The sequence below is a fragment of the Miscanthus floridulus genome, chromosome 6 (assembly GCF_019320115.1).
Source record: "Miscanthus floridulus cultivar M001 chromosome 6, ASM1932011v1, whole genome shotgun sequence".
Taxonomy (NCBI): domain Eukaryota; kingdom Viridiplantae; phylum Streptophyta; class Magnoliopsida; order Poales; family Poaceae; genus Miscanthus; species Miscanthus floridulus.
The window spans coordinates 110,388,536-110,398,847 of NC_089585.1; the positions used below are offsets into that span (position 1 = coordinate 110,388,536).

At 43.7% G+C, this 10,312-nt stretch overlaps 1 protein-coding gene across 3 annotated transcripts; it reads right to left on the reverse strand.

Moving 5' to 3' along the window:
- Positions 1 to 6,203: 6,203 nt before the first annotated feature.
- LOC136459028 (pentatricopeptide repeat-containing protein At3g58590-like) lies at positions 6,204 to 10,046 on the reverse strand. 3 transcript variants are annotated; one of them, XR_010760126.1, is made up of 3 exons: positions 7,920 to 10,046; positions 7,181 to 7,400; positions 6,204 to 6,674 (listed from the first exon to the last, which is right to left on the reverse strand). XR_010760126.1 is itself a non-coding variant. In XM_066458930.1 (2 exons), the coding sequence occupies exon 1, from the start codon at positions 9,936 to 9,938 to the stop codon at positions 7,938 to 7,940; it is 2,001 nt and encodes a 666-aa protein (XP_066315027.1). In that variant the 5' UTR covers positions 9,939 to 10,046; the 3' UTR covers positions 6,204 to 7,400; positions 7,920 to 7,937. The 3 variants fall into 3 exon arrangements, 1 of the variants encoding a protein (XP_066315027.1); XR_010760127.1 differs by having other exon boundaries at positions 6,204 to 7,017; XM_066458930.1 differs by having other exon boundaries at positions 6,204 to 7,400.
- Between the last annotated feature and the right edge of the window lie 266 nt (positions 10,047 to 10,312).

Genomic DNA, 10,312 nt, shown 5'->3' on the forward strand with positions numbered 1-10,312 from the left:
GCCTTTGAAAACCACTTATAACTAGGCATGGAGGTAAAATGAACAGTTTAAAAATTTGAGGAAGATGGTTTACCTGGTTTTGGAGTTCGGGGAGGAAAACTTGACTTTGAGGATAGTTAAGGGAGGTAAAATAGGCTTTTTCCTTCTCCAACCGCCCCTCACATCACTCGAGGGCTGACAGAGGTGAGGAAGAATATGGGCCGCCATGACCCAAAGCCTAATTTATCTTTGTTAATTATCGTCGTCGCCCAATTTTCTCCCTAAACTACAAAGCTACTTTTTTAATATCCTCAACTTTTGAAACCATTTGTTTTCACCTTAAATGGTTTTGATAATGCTGATGTGGCGCCACGTCAAAGGGAGATAAATTAGACTAAGTTTAGGTAAATCAGACTAGAAATATTTTAAAAATATTGAAAAATTACAAAATAAATTTTTGAAAAATGTATAAATACATGAAAAAATAATGTAATTGAAATCGATTTAATCTTAGAAAAATGGTTTTACCTCAAAAAGTTATGTAACTAATTCTAGATCCCCCCTAAAATCATGCTCTATCTTAGTACATAGGTTGAAATTATTTGAATCTTTACGGAGTCATTTTCGTGCTTATTTGCTAGTTGAAAGGTCCTAATGGCTAGAGAAAGGTAAATAGCCTATTAAAAATTTCTACAACAACACTTAACAAACCAGTTAGATAAATATAAGGTAAAGCGTGTGTTGAGCTAGCCTACTAAAAATACAAGCCATCTATCATAATTTTAGTTTCTAGTTTCTATCCACACAATGGCTATGTCACTACACTAAGTTAGTGTGCTCTCAAAAGCTAACTAAAGAGCCACACTAACCAAACTAACAAGCTCTCACGACTAGCTACACTAAAGAGCTTGACAACTAGTTTATGGTAATATAAAGAGAGAGAGCAAGATGGTTATACCGTCGAGTCGAGGAATGAATCAATCAATCACAAGAATGAATACCAATCACCTTGTAATCAAATGATGAACACAATAATTTTTTATCGAGGTTCACTTGCTTGCTGGCAAGCTACTCTTTGTTGTGGCGATTCACTCACTTGGAGGTTCACGCGTTAATTAGCATCACACGCCAAACACTCAATAGGGTGTCGCACAACCAACATAAGAAGAGAATCACACAAACCACAAGCACTAGAGTACTTTTTGGCTCTCCACCGGGGAAAGGTCAAGAAACCCTCACAATCACCACGATCGAAGCCGGAGACAATCACCAACCTTCACTCAATGATTCTCGCTGCTCCAAGCCATCTAGGTGGCAGCAACCACAAAGAGTAATAAGCGAACCCCACAGCAAAACACGAACACCAAGTGCCGCTAGATGCAAACACTCAAGGAATGCACTTGGATTCACTACCAATCTCACAAAGATGATGAATCAATGATGGAGATGAGTGGAAGGGCTTTGGTTAAGCTCACAAGGTTGCTATGTCAATGCAAATGGCTAAGAGGGTGAGCTAGAGCCGGCAATGGGGCTTAAATAGAAGCCCCCAAGAAATAGAGCCGTTGTACCCCTTCACTGAGCACTGCTCGGGGCGACCGGACGCTCCGATCAAATCGACCGGATGCAGGACACCAGCGTCTGGTCGCGCGATGCATGCCACGTGGCCCCTGCTTCAAATGTTGATTGTCTGATCTCAACGGTCATCAATACACTTAAGTTGTGATCGGACGCGCTGCTCGAAGTGACTGGACGCACCAACACCAGCGTCCGATCGTTTCCAGTAAGGTTTCACTCGTGACCGGACGTGTTTGGTTGATCACGACAAGACGTTGGACCCCAGCGTCCGGTCACTTCCAGTAAGCTTCCAGAGGTGAAAATTCACAACCATACGCATCTGGTCATGCCTGACTGGACTCGCCCAACGTCCAGTCACTCACCGTCTTCTCGGTGCGCTGCCACATCAGTGGGACCGGACGCAGTCAGCTAGCGTCTGGTCGAAGACCGACACCAGCGTCTTTACTACTTCCACTGACCGGATGCTCTGGTCCAGTAGAGACCAGCGTCCGATGCACTATGTGAAACCCTGTCTTTTCTGTACAGGGCACCGATAAAGTTTCTTACCCTTGCTCCCAAGTGCTAAACACAATGTGTATCACTTTGTGCATGTGTGTTAGCATATTTTCACAAACATTTTCAAGGGTGTTAGCACTCTACTAGATTCTAAATGCATATGCAGTGAGTTAGAACATCTAATGACACTTTGATAACCGTATTTCGATACGAGTTTCACTCCTCTTAATAGTACAGCTATCGAACCTAAATGTGATCACACTCGCTAAGTATCTTGACCACTGAAATAAAATGGCTCCCTTTGCCTTGAGCCTTTTGTTTTTCTCTTTCTTGTTTTCAAGTCTAAGCACTTGATCATCACCATGGCATCACCATCATCATGTCATGATCTTCATTTGCTTCACCACTTGGAATGTGCTACCTATCTCATGATCACTTTGATAAACTAAGTTAGCACTTAGGGTTTCATCAATTCACTAAAACTAAACTAGAGCTTTCACTAGTAGAAGCTTATGTTATCTATTATAATTAGTCGATGTCTGATCATTCGAACTATGTAGAAGCACCAATGGAGCGTCGTTAGGATCGTATGTTCCATGTGCTACAGGGTGCATGCAACCATGCAGGCTAACACAACTTCTTAAAAATTTGTCAAGGACAGGGGACCAACGCCTACCCTATTGCACATACGTATAATCGTGACAACGCTCTATTGATGCTTCTATATAGACAGACGATCAACATCGACTAATTATAACGAGAGCTTATACCAACAAATAAGCATCAAAACGAGTCTATCAAGATTCAAACAATTTCAAGTTAAGTATCATAAGATAGAGCTTGATTTTAGAATAATGCAATTAAAAATCCTACATTTTGGTTTAATCTTAAAAAAATTGTTTTACCTCAAAAAAGCATACTATATCTTATAGTACCCAATTTATTATATGAATCTTAGTCATGCTTATTTGCTAATAGAAGCTCTTGTTATCTACTATAATTAGTCGATGCTTGATCAACTAGACTATGTAGAAGCACCCGACAGCAGTGGAGTATCGTTAGGATATGTGCCATGTGCCACAGGGTGCATGCAACCACATAGGCTAGCACAACTACTTTTAAAATAGCTCGGGCTTAGGGAGAAAGAAAGCTAAGGTGGATTATAACGTGGACATATAGTCCTAGTTGGTGGCTTAGTCCGGGACTACAGATGCTCCTTTAGTCTCGGACTGAGCCACCAACCAGGACTAAAGGTGTGCGGGATCTTTAATATAACCCTGGTTGGAGCCAACTTTAATGCATTATATTTCCTCTCATTCAATCTTGATAGTAGTAGTCTGAGTCACTAATGACCTTTTCGAGTCAAATGACGTGGTGATCTCGCATTATAGTATTATATATTAATCCTAATTTTGTGGGCAGCTTGCTCGGACACTTGTCATAGAATCCATATGGAAACAGTGCGCACCAATCAGTGTCAGATAACTTTTATAAAATTGTTCGAAAAATGACCTTTCTCTGATCCCTCTTTTGGTTGATATACACCCGTGCGCTTGGGTTTGTTTGGCTTATAAGCCATACTTTTTCAGTCAACGAATAGTATTTTTTTCTCACACTAAATCAGCCAACAGTACTTTTAGCCATGACTTATCAGCCAAACAAGCCCAAGCGACCTTGTGGTACGTATCATACTATTTTCTGTATTGTATGGTGCATATCATGCATCATGATGTCAGTAGCCAATCAGCATGCAAGGAAAACATGCATTCCGAGTATGCTGACGGCCTCGATAGTCTCATTATTACTGTACAATACTAATGAAAGAAGAACAATCCAAATCAATGCAAGGACATGGTTCACCCACAACAAAAATATACTCCATTCCATAAGTATCGTCGTCGGATAATAAAGTTACAAGGGCGCTCTCTTTGGTGCAATTACAAGCTTGCGCTTGCTTATTACAACTCATACATAGAGAAGTAAATTACAGCAGTATTTATGATACCTCTAGCCTCAGTTTCTTGTGTGCATTATAGGATGTCAGAGGAGCATAATGACACCTCCAAACACGAGACACCCGGCTGAAACCGATGCAGATTATACTTACCTCTCTGACTCAATATATATCTGGAGAAAAAAAGAGAAAGAAACAAGAAGAGAAACAGGAAACACATATGGATCAAATGATCAATATTCGTGTGACACTGTGACTTGACGTGCCATTCGAAGCCACACAAGGAGGCTTGCCTGCATGGCAGCATCGATCATTGCATTGGTCTGATGACGATGATGATGTGTATGCATGTCTAGCCATGGTGCTGGGGGTCCGGGCCACCCGGCACCTCCCGCTTGCGGGTGCCGTCGCTTTGCACGCTCTGCACATTCCACCTCCCCCTTCGAATGCCGCCCCGTCTGCCACCGCCGGTGCCGCCCGCTCCCGCCCTCGCCCCGGCCCCGGCCACGTCGATGTCCGGGACAGCATGGCCTGGCGGCACGACGGGAGCTTGGGCCGCCGTTGCCGCGAGCGCCGCGCCGACGATCAGCACCAGCAGGCTGCAGAGCATAACAATGCCGACGCGAGCCATGGGTGGAACGTACCGAAAACGTTCGCAACCAGGCCGACGATGCAGCGTGGTGGAACTTGTCTGCCGCAGGACGTGTGTATACCGATCGAGAGAGAGGCCCGAGAGCTGGAGTCAGTGTGCGCCTCGGTGTCGTGCTGCCCTGTTATGGCCAGGTGCCGCCCGCTATTTATAGGGCCAATGGGATGGAGCACGGGGCAGCAGTTACAAAACAAACATTTGTTTGGAGGGCCCGGGCGTTTTTGTGGATAATTGGTGGGTGGTTTGGTTTAGGTGGTGGTCGAGTGGCCACTATCGCTGGCAGAGCAGCGGCTGGCTGGCTAGCGCCGGCAGGGCAGATCATGCATGCAGATATGCGGTGGTGCGCCATGGAAGTTTTGTCGACCGCTTTCTTCTTCCTGCGCTGACGATGTGTGTGAAGTGAGATTATATCCGATAGATCCTGCAATGGCCCGGCCGCGCCTTTCTGGCTTCCTGCAATCTGCACTTCGGCCGCGTTTCAGGCGATAGACGGCGAGAGGCCAATGCGGTGCTCCGATGTTCGCCTGTTGCGCATGCATTCCGGTGTCGGTCAGCCGCTGCGATGCTTCTATCTGTGCTGACTGTGCATGTTGCGCCACTAACTACCTAGGAAGGTTCCGTTCATGTGGATGATGAATGGAGTATTCAGATGTGAAACTGAAGTACTACCGAAAGGTTTTACAGGAATCGACGTTGACACCTTTTTCAGATCTAATCTAATTGATGTTGACAACTTGACTGCATCCGTCCGAGCTGTGTTACGGTTACAGAAATGTTATATACTGAAGTATATATGGCTATAATATGTACACATGCGTGTAAGGACAAATTGGCACCATAACTTTTTATTGAAACTCAGTTGCCAAGAAACGATCATCCAAAGTGCCCCTACAATTCCTCAGCAATCTCCTCCAATCCCCATGAAGAATGATTCCTCAGCAATCTCCTCCAATCCCCATGAAGAATGGTATATCGAAAGAACACCTAAAGTTGCAACTATTTACCCGCATTTGCCATCAATCAAAGAAATACATACATGAACCCTATTCATCCACTGCCTCTCCCACCCCATTCAGCGCAGCACGCCCGCACCATTGCATTCCCGAATGCAGTCCAAATAATAGGTGGAACTTACAATTGGAAGTAGTAATGAACTGGTCCAGCAGTGCAGCAATACATGTGTTTTTTAATAGAGTAGAACAGGATCTGTCATGTATCTATATACCTGTTGCAATGATGGTTGTGTACAAATAGTAGATAAGTCAAGGGGAGAAGAAAAAGAAAGTTGCTGCAAAATGAGATGCCTTTGCAGCATGAGCTCAACGAAGATGTCATGGATGACAGGGACATGGGCAAGCTACGAGATGCTATTGCAGCTGCTTTGGCGGCCACATGATAGAACCAAGATCTTTTGTTATGTTATTGTGCCCGCAAGAATATACTAATGGAATACAGTATATAAATGCATATATCTAAATGTATGTTAATTATGGATGCAATGGCGCCAAAGGGAAAATGCCATTTTTTGTTGACAGAAAATACGGTAAGAAACATAACCTCATTTTTGCAAGATCGATAGAATCAATATTTACAACCCTTGCATTCAGTAAATTGGATCGCTTTGGAACAGCAAACTTTTTGCAATCTCATTTTGATAAGTAACTGCAGGAATCTGCACTATTCATTAGATAATGTGCAAGTCTATAGTGAGAAAGCCCTTTGAATTCCTTGACCAAATCACCTTTCAGGTGTCAGGACAAAAGTACCCCATCATCAACGATTACTTAACGAACACCTTTGTCGCTATGCAGATAGTGCCCAGTGGGAAGGAAAGCAATAACCGATAAAACCCATTGCTTGGATGCAATAGAAGCCGTATTGCCTTGCCAATGTGCATGCTTCGTCAAAAGCCCCAGGTACCTCAGAGTGTCAGTAGGTGTCTCTGTCCTAGACTTGTGCTTTATCGTCTTTGCAACCGACTAACCACATCCTAACTTGCAACGACCGGCTGACCTCCTGATACTGCGAAAAGACAACTTGAAGAATTTTATGGGATAATCATTCCAAAGCAAACCAAGGGGTCAAGATGATAGATATGAATGAGTTGTCAAAAAGCAATCCACGTTTCAGATACACATTGAGTAGGAAAGACACATGATATAAATTATAGTAGGTATTCTCAAAGTTCCAATCATGCTAAAGCACTCAGAGCAGGTTAACATCAGCTAGATTCAAGTTAAGCATAGTAACAAAAGGTAACTTACTGAACCCATTCCAGTTGCTTCAACCTATCTATCGAGTATCGACTGTACATAGCTGAGGTGCACCTTGGCAAATCCAAAACAATCATCGTTTTCCTTTTACCCTGCTTTTGGCATGCTTATTGACGGAAGTGATGTTTTTCAGTAAATAAACGAAACTGAATATAATAATAGATTCTTCATGCTCACTACAATTTTAAGCCATGGCATGATTCTTCAGTTCTTCACATTCCATAGATTACTTGAATATAAGTAACGGTACAGTACCTTTGGGACATTTCTACCTTGCTAATCATTTCCATTTAGCTCCTTGGACATGCACAATTCCATTCCCTTGTAACTTTCACAAAGTACAAGGATCAGATTCAAGTGCCCAAGGGAGCATTGTCATTGAGACGTAAAATCGTAAATGGTCTTGAGGGCTATGTTCCCAGGTCACCAAAAATAGCAGCCATCCTTCTTGCCTCTTCCTTATCCTTGCTCAACCCTAATCATGGTGATAACATTATGAGAGGCCTCGATGTTTGCTAAATGAATGATGTAACGTGGGTAACAGAAAGATTGATAATAATTGTGACCTAGAGAGTGGGCTTGGCACAATGTTAGAGTCTCTCCACTTGTGTCCTTGAAAAGTAAAGCAAGGGTACGGCTGTCTAGAAGTTCCCTTCCCCAAACCCCACATTATATAATTGCTTTCAACACTGGGTAAGTTTTGTAATTAAACAACTTAAGATGGTATTAACAAAAGACAAACTGTGGGAAAACAAATATGACAAACCAGAATGCTACTGCATCTACCAGAAAAGCTTCACCAATGAGGATGCATGATCTAACATCTAAATGGATAGAACAAAACAGACATGGTGATCTTATATCTCTCTTCTATTTTAGTGGTACTTCGATATGTGCAAATCCAATAAAAAATGAACTTGATCCAATACATACATTCTAAATATTGAACTAACAGCAAAAAAAAAAAGATTGGTTAAAGAGACGAAAAGCACACCTCCATGCAACAGGAATTCTATTTGATCCACTGCTGGCTAAAAACTTGTGCCTCTGTTACACCATATGTCTTGCATCCTTGGAGGAATGTGCGCCATATGACAGTGCTTGGTTGGAAAGGCATGCCTCTAATCACGACCTCAGCTTCCTTCAAATAACCACACTTGCATAGCATGTCAACCACACAAATGTAATGCTCCATATCAGCTTCAATTGAATAATCAGCTTTCATATTTTTGAATATCTCCATCCCCTCCTGCACAAGTCTACCATGTCTACAAGATGACAGGACTGCTAGAATTGCTACTTTGTCAGGTTTGCAGCCGTCCTTTTCCATGGCTTTAAACAATGCCAAGGCCTTACGAGAAAAACCATTAAGTCCAAGTCCAGAAATCACAGTTGTCCATGATATAAGGTTCCTGTCTTCCATTTCCTCAAAGACTCTGAGACAGTCTTCAATTCTACCACATTTAGCATACATATCTAGCAACATATTATCAACATAACTGTCAGAGCAACTGGAATTGGTCTTGATGATAAGCCCATGAATCAATTTACCAAGATAAAGGCTGTTGTTTTTGGTACAAATGCTCAGCAGGCTCACAGATACATAATTATCGAAACGGTGCCCAAAAATTCTCATCTGCCTGAAAAATCCAAAAGCTTCAACGAAATCACCATTCCGTGCGCAAGCAGTAATAAGTATGCTCCATGAAATAGTATCTCGATCTTGCTTATGTAGAAGTAGGTCCTTAGTTTCTTGGTACATGCGAGCTTTGTTACAGACGCCAACTAAAACATTCATAGAGACACTACATGAGTCTGGATCCAGTGCAACTCCATAAGACAAGGCATCAAAAATAATGCCATGTGAAGCATACGATGATATGATAGCACTTGAAACATAGTCATTACCACCATGACCCAATCTTATGACCAATGAGTGAACCTGCTGGAGATCAAAAAGTGATGGATCCTTGAGAGATGAAGAAAAAGTAACTTCATTCGGTTTAATCCCTGATCGCAGCATGTCTCTCACAATAACCAAACAAGTTGGATCATCACAACCAGAGTGACCAGAAATCAGAGCATTCCAACACGTGGTGCTATTTCCAGGAACCCCTTCAAGCACTTTATGAGCATCCCCCCTACTAATACAATTTGCATAGAAACCAACCAATGAAGTGTTCACGAACACACTTGTGCTGAGATCGTGCTTGATAACTTTTGCGTGAACAAACCTCCCAAGTTCGTGTCCATCTATAACGGTGCAAGCATAGAGAACACTAGCAAATGTAATTTCATTTGGAAAAATCCCCTGACGTTGCATACTCAAGAAAAGCTCAAAAGCTCTCTCTGGGACATGACTCCTTGCAAAACCAGTTATCATTGTATTCCAACAAACTACATCTCTAAACATTATCTCATCGAATAGCTTCTTTGCCACATCTATTGCACCGCAAGTACAGTATGAATTCAGAAATGCATTTGCAACTGCTGAGATGGAATCCATTCCAATTTTCTTCATTACACCATGAACTTGCTCTGGCAAACCAAACGAAGGCAATACTGCAACAAACGAGCCATCTGACAAGCCATTGCCGCTTCTCATGAGCTCCCTGAACCAGGACACTGCATCGCGGCTGTGTCCAAACTGTGCCAACGAAGAGATGAGACAGTTCCAGGTGACAACGCTCCTCACGGTCATTTCACCGAACACCTTGAGCGCCTCGTCGAACTGTCCTCTCCGCCCAAAGAACCCCACTAGCGAGGTCCCCGAGTAGGGCTCGCAGTGGAGCAGGCCCCTCTTGAGAATGTGCGGGTGCAGCTGCGCGGCACAGCAGGCGGTGGCGGAAGGCGAGGCGAGGATCGGTGCGAAGGTGAACGCGGTCGGGGCGACGCCGGCAGGGAGCATGCGCGCGAGGAGCGAGAGGGCGTCGACCACGCGACCGGCGCGGGCGCGGGATGCGATGAGGGAATTGAAGAGGGACGCGGAGAGCGGCGGGCTCGGACGCGGCATACCGTCGAGCAAGCGGCGGGCGCGGCATGGGGAAGGTGGTGGGAAGCGCGCGGCGCAGTTGTGTTGGCGCGGTCTCGGCCTCTCGGGGCTCTCGATGTTGGCGCGGGCACTCGGGCAGCATTGCTGCAAGCCTGCGAGACGACGAGATGACCTGCACCGCTGCACGCGATGGGCCAGCCGTGCCTATGGGCTGGCGGGCTTGTGTTCCTCAAAAAAAAAAAAAAGTTGAACTGTTGGACATCCTCGACCTTGAAAATTATGGAGGTAAACCGAACAACAAATATTTTTCAAGTTTTTCCATGAAAATTTATGCAATTATTAAAAATATAAAATATAGTATAACCTTCGAAAAAACTAGCTTAGAAATTTATGAA

Coding starts and splice junctions, on each gene's coding strand:
- LOC136459028 (XM_066458930.1), bottom strand. CDS start 9,938: ATGCCGCGTCCGAGCCCGCCGCTCTCCGCGTCCCTCTTCAATTCCCTC.